This window comes from Ictidomys tridecemlineatus, chromosome 1 (assembly GCF_052094955.1).
Source record: "Ictidomys tridecemlineatus isolate mIctTri1 chromosome 1, mIctTri1.hap1, whole genome shotgun sequence".
Lineage (NCBI taxonomy): Eukaryota > Metazoa > Chordata > Mammalia > Rodentia > Sciuridae > Ictidomys > Ictidomys tridecemlineatus.
Window position 1 is genome coordinate 103,394,915 of NC_135477.1, and position 24,515 is coordinate 103,419,429.

General features: G+C 32.3%; 1 protein-coding gene across 4 annotated transcripts in view; it reads right to left on the reverse strand.

Moving 5' to 3' along the window:
- The window catches only part of Skic3 (SKI3 subunit of superkiller complex), a 99,206-nt gene that overhangs the window by 19,165 nt on the left and 55,526 nt on the right, over nt 1-24,515 (reverse strand). For all 4 annotated transcript variants that reach the window (XR_005728377.2, XR_002484073.3, XM_021726903.3 and 1 more), the window contains 10 exons: nt 24,154-24,278; nt 23,231-23,354; nt 20,278-20,499; nt 19,325-19,397; nt 17,166-17,219; nt 16,943-17,054; nt 13,288-13,416; nt 7,999-8,120; nt 5,386-5,544; nt 1,179-1,331 (listed from right to left, as the gene is read on the reverse strand). Coding sequence is in view for 2 of the 4 variants with exons in the window: in XM_021726903.3 (XP_021582578.2) it covers nt 1,179-1,331; nt 5,386-5,544; nt 7,999-8,120; nt 13,288-13,416; nt 16,943-17,054; nt 17,166-17,219; nt 19,325-19,397; nt 20,278-20,499; nt 23,231-23,354; nt 24,154-24,278 (1,273 nt within the window). In the remaining 2 variants the exon portion in view is untranslated. The remainder of the gene's footprint in view (nt 1-1,178; nt 1,332-5,385; nt 5,545-7,998; nt 8,121-13,287; nt 13,417-16,942; nt 17,055-17,165; nt 17,220-19,324; nt 19,398-20,277; nt 20,500-23,230; nt 23,355-24,153; nt 24,279-24,515) is intronic.

Genomic DNA, 24,515 nt, shown 5'->3' on the forward strand with positions numbered 1-24,515 from the left:
TAAATTTCAGAATTCACATGTATTTCTTAATGTTGAGTTTTCAGAGTTCTTCATGTATTCTGGGTATAAGTCTCTTATCAGATATATCATTTACAAATCTCCCAGTTTCTACTTTGTCTTTTCATTCTCTTATCTGTATTGCTCTTATTTTTTTAAATGTCAGCAAAAGTTATGTGGGTGGTGCTATTCTTGTTTCATTTTTTAAATTTCTCTTTGATGAATGTAAAGTTTTTAAATAACAGCAAAATATTTAAAATGAAAGAGTAGAATTGAGAAATGCCTAAAATGTTAAATTATTGTCATTTTTGTCACAGATGAATAGCTGAATTTAATTCCAATTTAGATCAACCAAGAAACAAAAATGTATATTCTGCTCTAATTCAAATTTTAAATTTTTCAAAAAATTATTTAGTTATTTTAACTTTTTATTTTTATTTTTTTACTTAAACATGACAGCAGAATATACTTTGTCATACATGGAGTATACATACATACATGGAATATAACTTGCCATTCTTGTGGTTGTACATGATGTGGAGTTACATGGCTGTGTATTCATATGTGAACATAGGAAACTAATGTCCAATTCATTCTACTGTCTTTCCTATTCCCACCCCCTCTCTTCCCTTCATTCCCCTTTGTCTAACCCAGAGTACCTTTTTTCCCCTCCCCCACCCCTTATAGTATGTTAGCATCTGTATCAGAGGGTATTCAGCCTTTGGTTTGGGGGGATTGGCTTATTTCACTTAGCATGATAGCTTCCAGTTTCATCCATTTACTGGCAAATGCCATATTTTCATTCTTATCTATGGCTGAGTAATATTCCATTGTGTATGTATGCCACATGTTCTTTATCCATTCATTTCAACTTTAAAATTTTTCATCTTAGTTTTTCTCCCAAATTGTAGCCTATATAGATTTACGTTACTGTTTTGTCTCAAGAGATGTGAAAATACAAAGTCTATCAACAGATCACAATAGAAGACAATGAAACAATAGGAACTCCATGAAATAAACCCCAGCAAAAGTTATGTGGGTGATATCATTTTTGTTTCATTTTTAAAATTTCTTTTTGATGAATATAAAGTTTTTGAAATGCTTTAAAGAAGGATAAAGAATGAAATAAAAAAGGATAAAAGAATCAAGTTTTTAATCACATAATTATAACATGATCTTACCATACAGATTTCTAAGGCAAGCAATGCTAGTTTCAATAGACTTGAGAGTTTCCCACTCCAGCTTCCCTGTTGGGATGCTACTTGTAGACTCTTTCTGTAACACATTTCTGCAGCACCCATCATTCCTTGAGACTGATACACCTGTGCCAACCACTAAAGAACAGAAAAGGAGAAGGATGAAGAGAATTTTAGTTTAATACACTGTCTGGTTCCCCATTCCCAACAAACTGAAGAATTGATGAAGTTAAACTTTTTTATTATTATTATTATCAGCAAGTTCTGTGCCCAAAAGACAAAAATCACAGGTCAAGAAAGGAATATACTGCCAATTCTATCAGTAACAGCTTACTAGCCATACCTACTTTAAAGTATAAAATCCAAGATGGCAAGTCAGGAATAAAATTAAAATAAAATGTAAAAACTGATCTATCATGTAAATACTACCAAAAGAAAGTCTGTACAGCTGAATTAATAACCAAAATAGACTTTACAACAGAAAATAGTAAGAAATAAGGTAGAATATTTCATAATGATAATGAGGCAGGGGATGTAAAGATTGGGTCACAAAGATGGGGCTGACTCAGGAGAAAATAAAATTTTAATACCTTCAGGACACTTCCCCTTCCACCACCTGCTGTCAAGGACACCTGGCTCCAGGGATTTGTTCCTCCATAAAAGGGACTGTTAATGAATGCCTCCTGGGCCACTCCCTTCCTGCCTGGACCCCTGGGCAGCTAAGTTCCCACCTCTGGATCACCTGACCTTTGGTCTACCTTTTGGCCACTAATCATGGCACAGGATAGGAGGAGGAGAGAGCATGAGAACAAATGAAATCTAAAAAGTATAAAAGGGGCAGGACACTCAGCTCTGGGGCCCCTTCTCTGCAGAGAAGTCTATATCTGCTTTATCCTTCAAATAAAACTTGCTTTCTATGCTTGCCTGGGCATTTCTCAGGTGTTCAATGTTCAGCATTCCTGGAAAATGGAACTTGGACCTGATTCTCATCACCAGCATCAATAAAAGTCCATTTAAAATAAACACTTCTACATTTGTATATATCCAATAACACAGAATTCTTAAAACAAAAGTTGGCAGAAATGAAAAGTAGACAAATTCAGAATCATAGGAGATTTTTAACACATTATCTCAGCAATGATAAATAAATAAATAAATAAATAAATAAACAGATTCAGTAAGGAGAAAGAAGACTGAAACAAATAATTAAATTTAAATTACATATTTAAAAGACTACATTCAATGACTACAGAAGACACATTCTTTCCAAGTGCACATACAATATTTATCACGTGATCAAATGCTGGATCATAAAGCAAACCTCAACAAATTTCAAAAGACTAAAAATCAGACAAAGTATATTCTGATTAAGTAGAATTTAACTTGAAATTGATAACATAAACATATATAGAAAATCCCCCATGTTAGATATTCTTCAAAATACTTCATATAAAAAAAATCAGTTAAAGAAACCCCAGTGGAAATTAAGAAAAAATTTGAAATTAATGACAATGAAAGCACTATATAAAATCTTATGGGGTACATATGAGAACAAGTATATCTTGAGAAGCTAGAGGTGGGGAAAAATCTAATTAAACCCAAAGAATGTACAGCAAAGAAAATAACAGAGAAAAAATATTAATATGTAGAAAATATAATGAAAAAGCCAGGTGTAGCAGTGCCCACCTGTAATCCCAGCCACTAGGGAATCTTGAAGCAATATCACAAGTTTGAGGCCAGCCTGAGTAATGTAGTAAGACCTTGCCTCAAAATAAAATAAAAAGGGTTAGAGAGGTAGCTCAGTGGTAGACTGTGGGGAGCCCTCTGAATGATTCATGCCTTCCATCCTGAAGTAGAGAGGCTTTGACCAGTCACTACATCTTGTAGTAACCTGGACATTGCCCCAGTCTAGTAAGTTTGAGGGCATGTCTTCAGATGCAAGATGAGCTACATTCACCTATTCCTTTGTAATATTACCCCTTTGCCCTGTTTGGGATAGACTGTTTCATGGAAACTCCCTTTGTGTGTCCCCTTCTCTTGCTCTGCCTTTGGGTGTGGCCTTCCAAGATGTCAGTCAACAGCAGACATCACCACGCTAGACTCAACACCTTGAAACCTGACTTCTTGCCTCATTTGAATGATATCTCTTGCTTCCTCAATAAAAGGGTTCAGCAAGTGCTCTCTGTCTGTTTCTGCAGACCCTTAAGGTCAGAGGATCCATCACAGGACCCCAAAGAAAAAGGTATCTCTCTCTCTTATGTGGTTATTTCATGCAGCCCAGTTCATCTGGAGCGATCCTGAGTGTTTAGTCATAAGGAACGGGACAGTAGAGGACAATGAACAAATTAATGCCAATAAATCTGACATTGAAATGCAATGGAAAAACTATGCAACTCACCAATGTTAATGAAACATGACATCTCTATATATAGATGCCTATGTATAATAAAGAAATTTAGCCTATAATTAAAAAATTTCTCATAAACCAAATTCCTAAATGGCCTTAATGGTGAATCGTTCTGTAAAGAAACAAATAATACTCATATATAAATGCTTTCACAAAATAAAATCATAGATACCAATACATGATAATGACCTTATGGAAATGAAAAGTTACAGGTCCACTTCTCTTGTGAATATAAGTATGAAAATTCTAAACAAGATATTAGCAAAATGATGGCAGCAATGTATAAAAAGCATAACATCATTATCACATAGGGCTAATTCTAAGAAGGTAAGGTTGCTTAACATTTGGAAATCAATGTAATCCATCACATCAATAGGATTTTTGAAAAGTTCATTCTATCAAATGTCAAAAAAGCATTTAATAAAATTCCATATCATTAAAAAATAAACCTCTCAACAAATTCAGAATAGAGAACTTCTTTAATCTGATTTTAAAAAAATCTATAAAAACCTGTAGCAAACACCATACTTATTAATGAAATGGTAAATAATTTCTACCCTAAGGTAAGAATAAGACAAGAATATTATCACTACTTTTATTTAATATTGTATTAGAGGTTCTAGACAGTACAATAATGCAAGAAAAAAAACCAATGTGTAAATATTGGGAAGAAAAAAGTAAAACATTATTTACAAAACACATTCATTTTGGTTGTACAAAATCCAAAACCATTCCAAAGAATAAGTGAATTTAGCAAGGTACTAGAGTTAATATAGGAAAAAAAAATCACTGAATTTCTAAATGTATGGAGCTAACATATAAGGAAAAGCACCTTATAATGAACGAGAAAAACAATAAAAAGTGCAAAAAAACTGTAGGTTATATGTTTTAAATCACTGCAAAGAGAAATATCAAACAATTAAACTGAGAAATATACCACAATCACCAACAGAAAAAAAAAAAAAATCAACAGAGTGTTACTGTGTCAATTCTCCCCAAATTGAGAGGCTGAGGCAAGAGGATTACAAATTCAAAGCCAGCCTCAGCAAAATCAAGGCGCTAAACAACTCAATGAGACCCCGTCTCTAAATAAAATACAAAATAGGGCTGGGAATATGGCTCAGTGGTTGAGTGCTCCTGTGTTCAATCCCAAAACAAAACAAAATAAATCTGTACCCAGAAGTCTCTGTTTCTCTGGAGCACAGAAAGAAACAAAAACTAAACTAAATGATTAATGTTTTTGAATATTATTATCAATAAGAAAAAAAGACATAGTGATTATTGTGTATGTGACTATGGGTAATCAGAGACAGCTGAAAGAGCAAATAATCTATTGATGTAAGCATCAATCCTGAAAATTTCTCTCTAAAAGCAGTAAGTACCTATTAACATATTGGATATGGGTTACCTGTAAAGTAGCCAGGGGAAAAACTACACATATCCTTTCTAAAGACAGAGTTAAGAAAGTACCAATATTATAGAAATATTTAGAACACATCTTTACCTCTCCTGCATTAGCCCCATGTAAAAGATAGTGTCTTTACCATTGTTTGAAGTTGAGAAAATTTATAATCATAATTAAGAAAGTTTTGAAGCATTATAGTAACAAGATACTAAATTAGTATTTAAGCCCCTTGGTTTTCTAGTCATAATACAATTTACATCTTAAGATTACCACATATGTTTAAAAGCAAGACTTAAATTAAAAAAGGGTATATCCCTAACTTCAACTAGTTTCATGAAGCATTTTAATTTAGAACTCATGTAAGAAAGTAGAGAACTTACCTGCCAAGCTGGAACAGAAGTTGAGTTGGACATGACTGTTTTTTGAAGTTCCTCAAGTACTGCATCTGGGAGTGGCTTTTGTGACTCCAGGAGTGATTTACACTGAACTTGTCTCAAAAGTAATATAATAGCTGGCTGATCCGGGTTATTTTTTAAATTCTAAAAATTAAACCACAAATAGCAATACATCATGTAGGCTATTAAGTGATGTAAGTACAAGGAAATTAAGCTATGCTCCATGTTGGGGGGAATTTTTTCTTAATTTAAAACTCTTCTTATAGAATAATCAATTGCAAAAGCTAAATAAATATGTTGGACACAGTGGTGTACACTTGTAATCCCAGCAACTCAGGAGGCTGAGGCAGGAAAATCACAAGTTCAGCCTCAGCAACTTAAGAGAGACTCTTTCAAAATAAAAGGGACTGGAAATGTAGCTCAGTGGTAAGGTGCTCTTGCATTCAATTCCCAGTACCAAAATAAATAAATAAATAGATAGATAGATAGATAGATAGATAGATAGATAGATAGATAGATAGATAGATAGATAAACAAACTAGTTTAGGAATATAAAACCCTGTATTTTTAATGCATTTTTAAAATATCAGAGCTTTACACTTATACATAGTAGTTGGGTTCATCCTGACAAACTCATACATACATGAAAATCACTTTCAGTTCATGATTCCCCTGATTCCCTTCTCTCTGTCCTTCCCATCTCCTTCCCCTACTCTACTAGACTTCCTTTCAGTTATCTCTTAATTTATATTTGATTGGTCAAAACTTATATTTAAATAATCTTTAAGTAACGTGATATGCCATTTATTTGAGATTTAATATGTCCTTTCAACCAGATTTTTCTGAGGAAATATCCTGAAAAATTTAGGTTCTAAATGTAAATAACCTAACTAAGCAAATATAAAATTAAGAGCGAAGGCTATCACCATTCCACTGGAATAAACTATACCATATAAGAAGAGGCAAAATTGTGCTTCTTTCTCAAACTACAATGTCCACTACATTCCTTTCTTCTAGGCACAGACTTCTTAATCATTGGTAGTAAAAGAAATAGCCCCTTTCCATATTTTCCTGAGCTATTATTTATACACTAACATATAGAAATAAGAGTTTGAAGGTTCCTAGCACAAAAAAATGATAATATTTGAGGAGATGAGAATATTAGTTATCCTGATTTGGTTATAACTATATTTATTTTTATTCATATATATATTTATATATATTTTGAATTATAATACAGTACTCTGTAAATAAATATAAATATTATGTTAGTTAAGAAACTGCAAACCTGACCCTGAAGGTGAAACATTAACCTACTATTTAAAAAAAAAAAAAAAAACAAAAGAATGAACTGGCCTTCAAAAACATGCTTATCTATTTTTTTATTCATTAGTTCATAGTCAGACATATTTATAAAATGTATCTGGATTGCTTTCTTCTAAGTAAGAGATGGGAACGATAAAATGCCAAGGAAAGGTTCATACATCATTTTTTTTATAGATCCCTTTTTTTAGTATGTTTTTAGTTGTCAATGGACCTTTATTTTATTTTATTTATATGTGGTGATGAGAATTGAACCTAGTGCCTCACACATGCTAGGCAAGCTCTCTATCACTGAGCCACAACCCCAGCCACCATATATCATTCTTGATTCTATGAGAGCACAAGGCAACTTTTAGTTCATGATGAATAAACACTCCTGGTGTAACAGCCTGTCCTGAACTTATCTCAGATGGAATTCCTTACATGAAGAAGAAAAATGTAATTATTCTGCTTCTCAGAGGGTTAGCAAGTCCATTTTTCTTTCTCTGTAAAATTTAAAACTATTCTTTCAAAAACCTCATTTCAAAAAACAACACAATATCCCTGGCAAGCATTCATGAAACAATGTTTCCAAGAAAAAACATGGTTAAAACTCTCAACTACTAATTTTTATTTCTGAGTAGATTTATTAATTCATTCATTCAGTAAATATTTATCAGATCCCTATTATGTGCTAGGCAAAATGCTAAGAATTTACTCACAGAGCCTCCAAGTTGATAGCCCTATAATCCTGACATGTAAAACATTACTTGTGAGGGATTAGTTCCAGTTCCCATTCATCAATTTTCATGCTATGTGGCTAAGAACTTGAAAAATGGAAGAAAAATGAAGGAATCCTGAAAAACACAGCATTCTGAAGGGAACAATCAAAAATCAAAGGAAAACAGTGCCTCGTTAATGGTACCCAAAAACTAAAATAAAAAAGGTTTTTTAAGAGCTGGAGTCCTAGAGTCAAATATGAGTTCAAACTGCAACACTATTTTTAGCTGTGAACCCCTGTGCTTACTTTCTTTAAGCCTTAATTTTCTCACTTGTAAAAATGTTTATTATATAAATACCTACATCACAGGATTGTTGCAAAACTCAAATACAAAATGTTAAATGGAGAGATTGACTTGTAGCAAGAAATCAATAAATTCTGAATGCTATCATCATAATCACCACCACTATATGCTCTTTAAATAACACACATTCCATTTTTGAAGCTATTTTTAAGTTTAAAAAAAAGAGTAAAATAAGAATCCACAAGTTCAATGCATAATTATATAATAATACCTTTGTGCAGAGAGCTTCAGCTTCAGATACTCTTCCTGTGTCTATCAGACCAGTGACAGCTTGTGAGAGAGACCACTTTTCAAGAGATTGGTTATAATTTTCAAGAAATTCCTTGCCCTTAACTGTAAACAAAAAATATCACTGTTACTTTCTTCTGTAATTTATAATACATCCTCAAGGGAATAAATAGTTGCAGAAAGTACTACGAATATAAAATTTTTAAAACTTACATATAGTAGTGAAATACCATAGATTATGCTGACATGAGACAAGTTTTTGAAAAGTTTCATGGCACAAGTATTTATGGCTAAATAACTGGAGGCCACATAATTATGATCCAAACAAAAAAAAAATCACTGTAGCCACAGAAACAGGGAATTCACTGAAAATATTTAAAAGATTTACTGCAATATAATTAAAGTAAAATAAAGTGCATATATTCAAAGTATACCATTTGGAAAGTCCTAACATAATTATGTTTGAACTATTATCAAATTAAGATAATGAACATACTCAATATTATCAAAAATTTCCCCCTGTCCCTTTTGTAATCATTTATTTCTCCAGATCATCCAATCTCACCTTAACCTTCTCTCTGTCCCCAGGCAACTCCTCATTTATTTTCTGTCACAATACGCTTTTTACAAAATGTCACATAAATGAAATCACATAGTATATAGTATACACTTTGGCATTTTCACAGGTGATAACATGGTAAATTACATTCATTTTCAAATTCAAGAACAAGCCCCACTTGATCATTTGCATGTGTTGTTGGATTTGAATTGTTGAAGTTCTAGTATGAACTTCTCCATCTACGTTTGTAAGTAATGTTGTTCTGTAGTTTTCTTGTAATGCCTTTGTCTGGTTTTGGTATTAGAATAATGCCAGCCTCATAGAGAGTATTATAAAGAGTTCCCATCTCTTTGATTTTCTGGAAGAATTTGTATGGACTTGGTATTGCCTCTTTCTTAAATGCTTAGTAGTATTTTAAGTGAAATCCATCTGGACCTAGAATTTTCTTTGTGACATTTTCAATGTCCTTAATAGATATATAGCTATTCAATTTATTTATTCTTGAGCAAGCTTTTTGTCTTTTAAGGAATTTGTTCACTTTCCCTTAAGTCATCAAATGTCATGGCATAAAGATGCTCAAGGTGCTTATTCACCTTTTTTATTATTCTACTTGTATCTTAACAATTTCTTTTTCCTGATCCATCTGGCTAAAAGTTTATTGATGTTATTGTGATTTACAAAGAATTCATTTTTTTCATTAATTTTCTGTTTGATTTCAACTCTTTATTTTTTCCTGTTTACTTTGGATTTAATTTCCTATTCCTTTTTCTAGATTTTTAGTTTGTTTGTTTATTTATTGTTTATTTATTTTAATTAGGTATATATGACAGCAGAATTCATTTTGATTCATTGTACACAACTGCAGCACAACTTCTCATTTCTTTGATTGTACATGATGTTGTGTCACACCATATGTGCAATTGTACGTGTACCTAAGGTAATAATGTCCATCTCATTCCACCATCTTTCCTGCCCCCATACCTCCTTCCCCTTTGCCCAACGTTCCTCCATTTTTCCCATTCCCCCCCCTCCATTATGGATCACCATCCACTAGATTTTAAGGTAGAAACTGAGATCACTGATGTCAAGAAAGTGCTTCTCCTTTTTTTACTATAGACACTTAATGTTAAAATTTTCCATTTGTGTAGTTCTTTGCAATTTTGCATAATTTTGATATGCTGTATTTATTTTCATTTCAAAATATTCTTCTAATTTCCACTTGACTTGTTCTTGGATCTAGATTATGTAGAAATATGTTATTTAGTGTCCAAGTATTTGAGAACTTTCCAGTTTATTTCTAATTTAATTCCAGTTTATTAAGATAGCATACTTTATATAATCTGAACACTTTTAAATTTATTGAGGCCTGTTTTATAGTCCATAATATGATTTATTTGGGTATATGTTCAGTGTGCACTTGAAGGGTACATTTAACTGTCAGAAGAAATAGATCAATAAAAGTGCGGGGCTGGGGATGTGGCTCAAGCGGTAGCGCGCTCGCCTGGCTTGCGTGCGGCCCGGGTTCGATCCTCAGCACCACATACCAACAAAGATGTTGTGTCTGCCGAAAACTAAAAAATAAATATTAAAAATTCTCTCTCTCTCTCTCTCTCTCTCTCTCTCTCTCTCTCTCTCTCTCTCTCTCTCCTTTCTCACTCTCTCTTTAAAAAAAAATAAAAAATAAAAGTGCAATAATAATAATAATGTCAGTTAGGTCAAGTTAGTTGACAGTGTTTTTTTCAAGTCTTTAAGACCTCTTTACTGATTTTCTGTTTAACTGTTTTCTCAGTTATCAATCTATGCAAAACAATGCTCTTTGTGAGAGGGGAAACAAATAAGATGAGCCCCAGTAGAGCCCAAAAAACTCCCTAAATAGAAGAGATGAACTGGGAAAACCAGGAAAGAGTTCTAGAGCATAGTACTAGGGAGGAGACAGTTGCAAAAAGAGTTCCAGAAATCCACAAAAAGACTCCTCAATTATTTAGCTCACAAATGATCAGCACAACTGTGGGAAAACTACCTGAGGCCAGGAAAAAAAAAAAATCAAAAGGAGGAATAAGAATCTTCAGAGTTTACAGAAGACTGGAAATAGTTTGTTAATTAACAAAATACAAATCTTACCCTGAAAGGCAACACATTAAACCACTATCTCCCATAAAGAAAAATTAGAATGAATTGGCATCTTGAAAATACTGAATCTTCTGATCTATTAATATTTGTGTACTTCATTTCTCTCAACAGTATTTTGTACTTGTTAGTATATGGGACTTACACATATTTTGTTATCTCTACATATTTAATATTTTATATGCGATAAGGATATATTTTTATAAGGAGTATAAGTAGCTTATTTTATATTTTTTTTTTAGTTGTAGATGAACACAATATCTTTCTTTATTCATTTAATGTGGTGCTGAGGTTCGAACCCAGTGCTTCACGCATGTGAGACAAGTGCCCCACCACTGAGCCACAACCATAGCCCTAAGTAGCTTATTTTAATGGCAACTTTTGGTCCCTGATATATAATCATACTATCAAGTTTGTTGTGTTGAACTTGCATCCTGTAAACACACTGAACTTAATTCTTGGTTCTAGTGGCTTTTTTTTGGTAATTTCCTAAACTGCTTCTATGTACATAATCATATCTGCAAATAAAAACAGCTTTAATTTCAAAGACAAAGAAACTTTCTATGTATACGTATATGGAAGGAGATGCATATGCATGCATGTATTTACGTATGTATCTCTGTTTTAGGGTATAATCTCTGTGTTTCAGGGAAATAGGAAAATAGGTCATTTTTCCTTCCCAATGACTGAGAAGTTGGTGCCTAGAAGAAAGGTAGGTAGTGAACATCTTTGATAAAAGTTTAAGAAACACAATTATACTCTTCTTTTTTTATATACATTATTTACTTATTTATTTTTATGTGGTGCTGAGGATTGAACCCAGTGTCTCACACATACTAGGTAAGCACTCTACCACTAAGCTACGACCCCAGTCCCATACCTCTTTTTATAGTTTGTTCCAATGGAACAGTGATAGTCTTCACTCTTAATTTTATATTTTCTTAGTTCGGTTATTTACATTCAGAACCTAAATTTTTCAGAATATTACTTGAGAAAACCCAAGTCAAAAGGACATGTTAAATCCTAAATAAATAACTTATATACCACAATAACAGCATTGCTTACATTAAAGATTATTTAAATATCGGGTTCGATATTCCCAAGCTCATAAGTCTTTTTGTTTGCTTAGTTTTTGCAGATAATACTTGTTCAAAATAATGATAGTGCTGGGCATGGTAGTGAATATCTGTAATCCCAATAGTTCAAGGAGCTGAGGTAGCAGGATTATGTGTTCAAAGTCAGCCTCAGCAACTTAGTAAGGTCTTCAGCAACTTAGAGAGACTATGTCTCAAAATAAAACATGTGGATAAGTGATTAAGCATTCCTGGGTTCAATCCCTGGTACCAAAAAAAAAAAAAAAGATAACAATAATTTCATAAGTTATGTATGCTTAAGTGCATGTGTGTATGAATGCTGATAAATGCTCATGTGTAAGCAAAATGAGTGACAACAGGGATATAAGGGACAGGAGAGAGAAATTAGGATATTTTATTATATGGTTATCATACTACCCATGAAGTGGTACGGTGTTATTTGAAAGTGGTCTTAGATTAGTTTTAAGCATACATTGCAAACTCCAGGGCAATAACTTAATATATATAAATAAAAAATAAAAGAAGTATAACTGATAAACTAAAAATGGGGACAAAATGGAATCACATAAAGTGAAGAATTAAAACTAAAAGGAAAAAAAAAAAACAATGGAAGACAAGGCCAGGTGTGGTAGCACATACCTGTAAATTCTAGCTACTCAGGAGACTGATGCAGGAGAATTGTAAGTTCAAGGCCAGTCTGGGCAACTTAGTGAGACTGTATCATATTTTTGACTTATACTTTAAGTTCACATTATTAAAATACTTCAATCTTACAATGCCACTAAAGAAGGACCTACTTTTTAAAAATTTGCCCTGGTAGTTCCTAAGAGAGAGGCAGTAATGATCTTTAACATTTACCAAAAAAATAACTGATAATCTAAAATTAATTTAGTGAAAAACTACTGTCCCAAGACAAAAAAATGATACGTTATGCTATTATATAAGATGTTAATTATAGATCACTTTTCAATGAACAGATCTGCAGAATTATAAGTGACATTGAGGAGATTAACAGCTACTCTGGCCAATTTTCCCAGGAAGAATCAGAGTACACTTTTAGAACTGGTTTCAGTAAAGACTTCCAAGTCACCTGAATCCCCAAACACTGGCTAAGTCTCAAAACAGGTAAATGCTATACAACAAAGACTCAGCTTCCAGATATAATGGACTTTAAAGCTATTTAGAAAAGTACAGTACACTCATCACATTTCTGTACAGCTAAAACCGTGATTTTTTTTTTTTGTAGTTGTTGCTGGACAGAATGCCTTTATTTCATTTGTTTATTTTTATGTGGTACTGAGGATCAAACCCAGTACCTCATGCATGCTAGGCAAGTGCTCTGCCACTGAGCTATAGTCCCAGCCTAACAACTATGAATTCTTTAATGAACACATTTTATAACAATATATGCTCAGTTATTTGTGTTCCTGATTTAATCATTTGAGGAACCTGAATTAAATCATGTATTTTTAAAATGCTTCTTTAAACTTACTTGAAGCAGAAACAGCAGATAACAGTGCCAAGTATAAATCCATCCTCTTTGGCTGAGTGTTGTTCACTAGAGCCAGCTTATCATCAGCATGACAGGCTGCCATCAGTCCAGCCCAGACAGCAGGGTCACCTAAATACAGGAAACATAGTTAAAAGGATTGTTAATAACATTATGTCAAAAAGCTATCAAAACTTAGAATAAGAATTCTAAGTAGCACCTCCCCCCAATAAAAATCAACTATATACTCAGAAAAATTCACTTCCTTAAACAAAAACTAAATTGTTTTCAGAAAACAGATTACTATTGGTGGTACACTCCTGTAATCCCAGTGGCTCGGGAAACTGAAGCAAGAGGATTACAAATTCAAAGCCAGCTTCAAAGACTCAGCGAGACCCCATTTCTAAATAAAATATTAAAAAAGGGCTGGGGATGTGGCTCAGTGGTTAAGTGCCCCTGGGTTCAATCCCTGGTACCAAAAATAAATAAGTAAATAAAGATTCCCGCCCCCCCCCTCCAGAACATTAGAGGAGGAAAAATATCTTATCATGCTCTTCTTCTTCAAAAGCCGGTCAACTCAGATACCTAGAGTGAAGTGTGTGGAAGGGGCAATTTCATTCCCTTTCACTAGACACCAAGGACAAGCTCAGATAGATGCTCCTTTTTATCACTCAGGATAAACAAGATTACACAGATTTTAAGTTCTTTTTTTTTTTTTTTTAAACAGGGAGAAAGAGGGGGGGGGTTTAATATTTATTTATTTATTTATAGTTTTCGGCCGCACACATGCCTGGTGAGCACACTACCGCTTGAGCCATATCCCCAGCCCAGATTTTAAGTTCTTAGGAAAGGATGAGACAAAGCAAAGGCTAACATTTTATCTCTTCTCTACCAAGAAGGCATGACAGACACTCCATCATTACAAATAAGGCATTTATGCACTTATGTATCACTTCATTCATCTGATCTTTTCTTCCTTCTCACTTGGACAGCAGCTTCAGGTGAGAGGGGACACCTGATAGTGAGTTGAAGAGGTGATAACAGAAAGAGATTAGATGTATAAACTCTGTTTAAGGAAATTAGTTGAAAAAATAAACAGTTGAAAGAAGATTTGGAACTTATGTTTTTTGTTTGTTTTTTAAATTTGTTTGGTCTTTTACTATTAAAAATCCTATTTTGCAGTTTACTTCATCAGTTAATACTTTTGTCTTGTTACCATTAAAAAACAAAAGGATAACTTTAAAATCTCAGGAGGTGTTAGTTAACAACATAGTCTTTTAACAATACCTTTTAGCTTTCTTTTTATTTTTTTCTATTTCACTAGACCATCCAAAATAAGTCTCCTATCAAATGTCTGCACTATATACCTATTTCACTTATAGGTGATCAGTATTATTGCTCATAATACAAAAATCATTAAAAATCTTATGCAAGATTAAAAAAAATTTTCACAAAAAATTAAATGTATACTTCCATATTACAAAATAATTTCTTCCCAGATAGTGACTATCTCCTTTTAAGTAACAGAAGACATAATCAAACTCCAGAATAAACAAATGAGCACCAGCCCTTTGAATGTACAATGACAACTAATTACTGTAAAATGATCTGAGTTTCAGGGCTGGAGTTTAGGTCTAGCAATGTCACAAATTAACAGTATGGCTTTCCCTTTGGGACTCATTTTTCTGTAAAACAAGGCAACTGAACTATCCATTGGCTGAAGCGCCCTTAGGTCTAAAATCCTATAATTACATCTGACATAGACTGAATACTGACTTAACTCCTAAGATTAAATCAACAGGCCTTTTGGGGATCTTTGTTTGTTTGTTTGTTTTAAGATTTTTTAAAAATATATATATTTTTTAGTTAGTTGATAGACCTTTATTTTATTTATTTACATGTGGTGCTGAGAATAGAATGCAGTGCCTCACTCATGCCAGGCAAGTGTGCTACCATTGAGTCCTGGCCCCAGTCCATGGGGATCTTAAGGTATTCTATAGTTAATATTTCTGGTTAGGGGACAGACATTAGTGGGGAGCAATTTCCTCTGCCACAATACAGAAGAACTGCCAATTCCATGAACTCTTTTTTAGTTTTATTTTTGGGTGGTGATGGGGATTTTGACGCACACCAAGCAAACACTCTAGTGCTGAGCGACATTCCCAGCCCTAGTTCCATGAACTCTTCCATAGATAATCAGTAACGCAAATTCCCTGTGAAATAAAGTGATACTAGAAAAAATATATAAACTATGAACCTGAAACTCTTTAAATACAGATTGCTAAAAGTTAAAAATATCTCTTAGAAACATAAATTTAGCAGAAATTGGATCTTCTTCCATTCAATTCTAAACTCTTTATAAAGAGTTATCTTTAAATTCCTGAAAACATTCCTTATGGTAAAATCTGTACTTTGCTTAACTAAAGATCTCAAGAATTAGATATATAGCCACTACACTAATTATAATTATATTCACTTTTATTGGTCTCCAAAAACAAGTTATGCACGCTTTACTACTTGGTCCCTGTTTTAAACATCTTACATGATGATTTTGCTTTCTTCGAGTATGTATTTCTCCAGGTAATGTGGGGAAATATCAGAGATCACTAGAAAGGACCTTATCTGGACAATCACCTTCCTAAAGTTTATGTCATTTATATAATCAAAGACTAACAGATCTTCTATCATGTTGGAGACATAATAAGAATTCTTGAGAGTAAGTTTATCTAGTATTTACTTGAGAACACCTCTAACAAGAGAAACTTGTCAATATATATCATAGACAAATTCAAATGTTTAGGTCTCTTTTTTGTCTAATCATGTCAAAATGAAAGAAAATATAACATGCATTGGTCTATTTACTTGCTTTATAAAATAATCCCTGAAATATTAAGATATCTTGCAGCTTAGTTAGGACCATTACAATTTATTGCAAACACTGAACTTACTTTGTATAATTTGCATCCCAATACTGCCTGGCCAAACAATAGAATACTGATCTAAAAAATGTTTCAAATGTTCTGAGAGTAAGAAATTGTTTGATGTGATATTTCATATTTAAAATAATAATATGTGTAGTTCACCTTATAGACTTACATTGCTATAAATTTCATTCCTCTAAGACATTTTTCAGTAGTGGTAATGGAAATACACAAAAGCAGTCATATGCAATTCCTCATTACCTTTATTGTCAATGGCAATATATGACACAGCTGGTTGGAACTAATAACAGCTAGCTTGGGTAAGGCCATGACCTTGCCATTTCTAACAGTTACCACAAAGACACACACCTGTACATAAAAATAACTAAGCATTATTACATAATTTAGTGTGTGTGTGTGTGTGTATATATATATATACACATATATATATATATAGAAAATAGAAGTAAAACTATTTCTTGAAAATTCATAATTTTGATTTTCAGTTACAAAGTTATAAAGTATCTTTAAACACACATTCCCTTTAAGCCTGTTTTGATAATTAAATCCTCTTAATTATCAGTAACCAAATACGAACAAGCAAATAATATGCACTAAGACATTGTCTTAAAATTCCCTTTTATCTTATTTCATGGAAATACAAGTTTTGCTCTTGTAGATCATAAATGCAAGATTGATAGAATCTGAAGTAATTAAATGGATTATAATATATTTACCTGGAGAAAGGAGAGCTGCCTTCTGTATAGTCTTTAGTGCAATATTTTTTTCATCTTCTGCTGAACTGCTTCCCATTGCCAACTGATTTATTGCAGTGTACAGCAATGCCTTCTAGATAAGAGAAAAGGATCAAACTGACCAAAAAGCTATGAAAATTTTTATTTTATTATTTCATCATTAATTAACATGTTAAAAATTTCCATTGTTCTAGCGTAAGCTAACCTTTCCATGATTTGAGTCCAGAATATGAGCCACATTTCCTGCTACAGCACCCCCCTGTAAGAGAAAATACTGATTAGACAAATGCATAAACTTTTATGAAATAGTAAACATTAAAACTGATAATAATTTGAAAGATTCAATTTTATTTCATTTGTAACTTCTGAATCCCTTAAGTATCAATTTATTATTACTACTTTAAAAGAACAGTTTAATATTTTTATGGGAGAAAACCTTTTATACTGTGATCATTTCAACTCTGCAATTAAAATACTCATCAAAGGTTCAAAAGTTACATGATTTTACAGTGGCACCAAACAAATGTACACATGTATAAATGTATAATAATATAAGAGAGTATAGAAGAAAGAAAGGGAGACAGAGAACAATACAAAGATAAACTAGTATGATTTTATACCACAAAAATACATAGTATTTTAAAAACTCCATAGTCCCTAGTAAAATGAATAACTAAGTCTGAGAGCACCATGAAGCTTACCATTGCTACAATAATCAACTCAATATCCAAAATAATATATATATACATATATGTATATGTATATGTACATATACGCAACATCATGAAAGTTTTCATAAGGTCAATTTGAAATCTATAATTTTAAAAATTCAACATTTTACTTTTAGAAAAGAAAGTGAATTATAAGAATGGTTTCATTTTATATCAGATGTATACTGTACCTTTCATATCAGAAGTGTATCAGACTCTGTACATTAAAAATGCCTAAAACATAAGCTTTAAAATATTTTGAAATAAAACAAAAGATTAAAAAGAAAAAAGTCAACATAGTACAACAGGAGAAGGATTTGGGAATTAAAGCTTGAATTAAATCCTGTCACAACGACTACTAACTGTGATTTTGCACAAGTCACCTTCTATATCTCAAATTTCCTACTCTATAAAGTGGACAATAATTGCACTTACTTCATATAATTGTTGAAATTATATGACAATATATTAAAACGCTTAGTCACATTATTAGACACTTCATTCCAGTGTCTAATAATGATGACCATTTGGGTTCTATGAACCTATGCATCTATCAAAAATAACTAAAACTATAGGATAAAATCTTGATACTCAAACCATGATCTGCATATCAGCAGCATTAACATTCCTTGGGAGGTTGTTAGAAATGCACAGAATATAAGGCCCTACTCAAAACTACTAAATTAGAATCTGTACTTTAATGAAATTACTAGGTGATTTTATTGCATATTAAAGTTTGAGAAGTACTAGGATAAAATATTTTTAAAACAAATTTCTTAAAGGCATTGAATAACTGTCAAGACATTAAGGACTTGGGCCAAAACTGAAAAAGAGAAAACTGGAATCTAGAGATGCAAGTGAATCAAATAGAAACAAAACATCTAGCTCTGGATCCAACAATATAATACAAGAAGGAAAACCTTAAGTTTCCTTCTCATAGAATAAAGGAAAAAGGAAAGATTACATTTTGCCATTTTTTCCCTATTTCCAATGTTCAGACTGATTTTGTTACTTTTAAAAGTAATAACCACAAACTTTTGGGTCTAATTTGGGTTTATTTTATCCCTGATAACTGCCATTTTCAGACTGTTAACAAATTTTACTTGTCACCTTGAAGGACATGAGTCCTAGTGGGACAGAAGTTAAGGCCTAGGGCTCAAACAAGGAAGGTGGTACATAAGGATAAGAGAAAAGGATCTATAATAGAATAGCTGAGACTCAAAGGTATAAATTAGAGGTAAAGTCTCAAATGACTTTGTAATCCAGATAAAAGTACCCTGGCTGGTCTAGAAACCTCAGGCTCTACATTGGTAGAGCCACCAAACACCTGATAAAGCAGGTACAGAAACTAAAACCATAATAGCTAATGTTTATTATATTTTGAACATTACTTTAACATATAGGCATTAACACAATACATATGTGTTCAAAAAAGACCTCCAACTTCTTTGTAGCTTCCAAAACACCCTAAATGGTACAACAGTACAAGGAGAAAACTCAGTCTAGGACTTGTATGAATAATGGAACATTTTGTTAAATGACAAAACTCCCTTCACTGTATTTATTATATTTCAGAAAAATAATGCTATACAGTATAATTATGTTTACAATATCATAAGTTATGTTTTTTTCCAGAATTTAGAACACTACTCACCTTTGCATTTTGTTGAGCACACTGAGCAACAACTCGGGATAATAGAGACCAAAGAGCAGGATCAGCTGGGTTACTACAGAGATCATCAAAAGTAATGGCCTTAGAAATGGGAGTTACTTCAATCAAAAAAACTACAACCAACCAACATTTTACTAAGTTTAAAACCTTTCTGACACCTAGGACAAGGTCATATGAATTATCCTTGTATGACTGGAAATGCCTTAAATTTTAGAAAACAAATTTCATTAAGAGTTCTTATAAAAATACAAAGAAAAATTTCATTAAGAGTTCTTACAAAAATACAAAGAAAAAATCAGCAACAGGAGGATCCCAAAACCACAAAACAAGTAAGAAAAATTAAGAAAATGTAATTATGTTCAAAGAAATGTATTTTACAAGATTAAGGAAATGTATTATGTTCAAAGAAAACACAAAGAGATAAAAAGAATTATAAGAGGATGTACTCTAATCAAAATAACATCATAAGAAGTAAGTTTCATATTAAAATAATTTAAGTTTTTGAATATATAATTAGCAAAGATTATTAATAATGAACTATTGAAGAAAAAGAAATAACAGACATAACATTCTGAAAATAAAATAAACACTATTGATAATGACAGCTTTCTGCTGTCCAAATTTTGAGACATTAATGAATACTTAAGTGGCCCCCAAGTTCCTAAAGCCATCAACCTGCCCTGTATTAGATAACGGACTAAAAATATTACAAACTGCAGGAAATAAGAGCTTTTACATCAAAACAAGTTTTGGGCTTTTACCCAAGTAAGAGCCAAATTTATCAACTGAATTAAAAAGATCCTTATAGAAAAAATAACTGGTAAAGTCAGTTGCCTGGTCCTATGTATAATTTCAAAGAGCCAGAGTCTGGTTTCCAATATACACATGGTTACCTCATCTTACTAAAGACCAAATGACAAACATAACCACATTACCTGTGAACAGCTTTAGACGCTTGCCGTTGTACTGCCACACTGCGGCCTTGGAGTGCATAAATAGCTGAAGTAAGAAGGCACCTGTGATAATCACTGTCTTTGTGTTTGATATGCTTCAGTAACTCATTAAGTGCTGCTTTAGACAGTGTAGCATCCTGCATTACCAATCCTAGAGCACACAGGGTTTGAAGGCTTTCTATGGTTGGTTCCTTTAAAATAGAGCTGTAAACACAGTTTTATAACTGTTTGTTAGCTATCAGTATAGTAGTTTTATCTATAATAGTAAAAGACGATTAATACAAAAAGCAATTTACTTAAAGATTCATCAAATAAGCCAGTTTTAACAGTAATATAAGAAAACTTTCTTGGCTTTTATAGATAGCAATTTCTCTGGCTGATAAAAAGTGCTAATGGCTTTTCGTAGACCTATAATAGCCAAATTTCTTCTCTGGTCATTCTGTCCATTCTTTAGAAGCAAATGTAAATCAGCTTCTTTGGGTCTCAGTTCTAGTTAAATAATTAGAACAAATTTGCTAAAATGTTCAGTTTCAATAAGATCCTGGAAGGCATGAATAGTTAAAAAAAAAAAAAGAAGAATCTGTTTAATATAAGATCTGATTTTTATCATTCTGATAGAACTCTTGTCCTATTTGCTTGGTGATACTGACACCAGCACTTTACATAATAAGCACAATGTAGCTACATCCAGTAGGCTTCAAATAAACATTTTTATAATTTAAGGAGAATTTAAATATCGTGAATGTAAAACATACAATAAAAAAATGTAGATTTTTTTCCTTTTTCACCTGTAAAATGTGAGGCTTATTTAGACTTAAAGAAGAAAAAGTAAATAATTTTTAAGAATATTAATTTAAATGAAGAATTCTTAGCTCTCTATAAACTAAATGATACTTTTAAATAATTATTATGAATTGTGTACTGTAATAAAATGAAGAAGCTTTCAAAAACTTTTTAAACAAAGTTCACTAAAATATAACAAAAGCATTTATACTGGTCTTTGAACCATTTGTTGGAAGGGGGAATTAATTCTTTTGCACTTAATTTTGATCATCGGGTATAAAATCATGAATTTTCCTAAGCAGCTCTGGAGTAAGTAGCTTACTTAAAATACCTACAGTAACCCTTCACAATAAAGAATTTTAAAAGGTAGAAGTAAAAACATGGAGTATGATGTCAGTGTCATTTCTATCACTATAAATATATACTGCCATTTGGTACAACAAAGATAGCATAAAAGTATATAGCAATATATAAGTTTTAATATTAATAACAAAAGAAATTCCAATTTGTGCCTTTGCTCAAAAGGAATAAAACCTATCTACTCTAATACTAATATGTAAATCTAAATCATTACAAAAATGAATACATTCCAGTAACAAGCAAACATGTACTGAAATGCTTGGTACCTGCATGTTGCCTTTTACCATGTTCCAGGGATTAACATGTGTTTATTCAATACTGTAAAGTCTATGAAATTGGCAATTCGATTTTTTCCCCCTTATATGATGAATTTACTCCTACTCTCCCCATATAAGCATCTAGGATACTGCTCAGTTTTCAACATACAAATGGCAAACAAGACCAATAAATCTTATCTCTTCATATAAAGTCAAAGAATGCCAAGAAGGTAGGAACTGGAGCATTCAGTAGTGCTACTTGGATGATGACATAAAGAATCAAATAGAAACAAAACATCTAGCTCTGGATCCAACAATATAATACAAGAAGGAAAACCTTAAGTTTCCTTCTCATAGAAGAAAGGAAAAAGGAAAGATTACATTTTGCTATTTTTTTCTCTATTTCCAATGTTCAAACTGATTTTGTTACTTTTAAAAGTAATAACCACAAATTTTGGGGTCTAATTTGGGTTAATTTATCCCTGATAACTGCCAATATTCATTAGCAACTATGAGTCTTACCACAAATTCATGTACATTACAAGGATGTATCCATGTAAAGTACCTGGATTGTCGTTTAAATTGATTAGTTTTCTCAAAAAAGCAAAGAAGAACAGAAAGAATTTCTTACTTATTATACAAGGGAATGACTTTAATTAGGCAGGATTAGATAAAAGTATTGCAATGAATAACTAAGTTAAAAGCTGATCTACAGAAGTGGCTCAACTAGTACCATCTAATCATTTCCCTTCCCCCTCATTTGAGGGGAACAGTTATGGAGGTAATTTTTTTGATTGTCATAATGAACAAGGAATGATATTAGCATTTAATGAATGGGAGGCAGAGATATAAGTATTCTGCAGGGGAGGGAAACTTGTGTGCTATTAGAATATGTATCAGTCAAAATGCCAATAAAGTAGTCAATGACAACCAATGTTCAAGGACATATATTGATCACCTCCTGCTCTGTAAGAAATTTAGGCCAATTTAAAAAAAAAAAAAAAAAAGCTCAAAAAGTCAAAAAATATTACATAAATAACCAGAGGTATCAGAGCTATTATCTTATTAACTTGACCCCAAAACATAAGAATAGTTACAAGTTCCATTGACATAATTGTTTTTAAAGACTCACTTTCAAAAGAACTTTTTTTCAGGTTAACTTTAAAAGGAAGGAAGGGAGGAAAAAAAGTCTCATTGGGGATCCAAGAGTTCAAAAAGTAAAGAGTTACAATTGCCTTCATTAAAAGTTTAAGCTCCTACTACATCAGTTATGTAATTAATTACTCTTAAAAACAAACAAAATAACATCATCATCATCATCATAAAAAACATACACAGAGCAGAGGATGATTTTTAAAGATCGGGAATCCAGATCTGAGAATTAAACCATGATATCTAGCTCCACCTGTGATTGTCAATTCAGAACCACCTGAAAGTTCCTGAAACACTTAGAACTTCATTTTACATTGCTCCAAATCTTAACCTAAATATTTAAGTATCAGGTCATGTTAAGTGTTGATGTCATCCATACATACCATTTGAATAGCAGTGACTTGGCTATATCCATTTTTCCTTGTTTATATTCTGTTATTGCCAGAGCTGTCAAGATATAGGCTTTGTCTTGCTCTGATTCAGCAACAGACAAGGCTCTTTCATATGCTGTCACAGAGAATTAGAAACAAACAAAATATTAAAACAACTTTGACTGACAATCCCATTTTTCAAAAAGACCCAACTAAAATCATATCTTACTGTTCCCTTATTTTAAAGTAGACAGAATAAAAAACTTATAATAATCCACCTTGGTTTAGCATTTCCAAGGTGAGTCAGTGGTATGATTTGGATTATTGTGTGATAAGCCCCATCTTCTAGTACCATCTAGTATCTAAATGGTAGAATCAATGGAGAGGTCTGAGTCACTATCTCTAAGAGCCACCTTTAAAAGCTAGAAGTGGAGGCCTGTAGCCAATGAAATGTCATCAAAGTTTCCAGTACAGACCACCACCTCCATTAAGCAGAGGATATTTAAATGAGCTACACACATGTAGGTGGGGCCCATATATTTAAAAATTTATCAGTTAACATTTTTGGAGAAACCAGTATCTACTATACCAACTTATATTCATGTATCAGAAATTTTCACTTAAGCAGCATAGAATAGTAAATACCTACTTTCAAATACTAACTCACATGTCTACCATAAATTATCTTGGCCCTTAGTTCCCTCATATGTAGAATATTCAGCTCATTGCTGAGTATTACTAAAAGACTAGTCACCATTATAACATACTACATGAGGTAATATGTAAAAAGTGACCATTATGATTCCTGACTACTAGTCAGATTTTAATAAATACTACAACCCTCACCCCCATCTCAATATAACATCTTTCTTTATATAAAAAGCTCATTATGAGTAAACACTGGAAAAGAAATATCCTTTAAGCAACAGCCTTACCTTTGCTGCTCTCTTTATATAGCCCCTTCTTAAATAAAGCCAATGCAAAGCCTATGAGGTCTTCTAACTCCTCGAGAGGTATTGACTTAAAAGCCTGGATAGCTTTGTCGTATTCACCAATGGAACTAAGAAACAAATACAATTTATTTTTAATATAAAAGAAAATTTTGGCTTGCAGCATCAAAATAGAGAGTTATCTACACTAGTACTTTTAATAACTTTACCTGCCCTTCCCTTTTTATAGTGGCAATTCATCTTTTCTGTTAAAGATGCAGAAAAGACTGAAAACAGAAGGCATATCACAAATAGAATGTACCAAGGGGATTTTAACTTCAATACATTGTTTTTTAAAAATTACATGT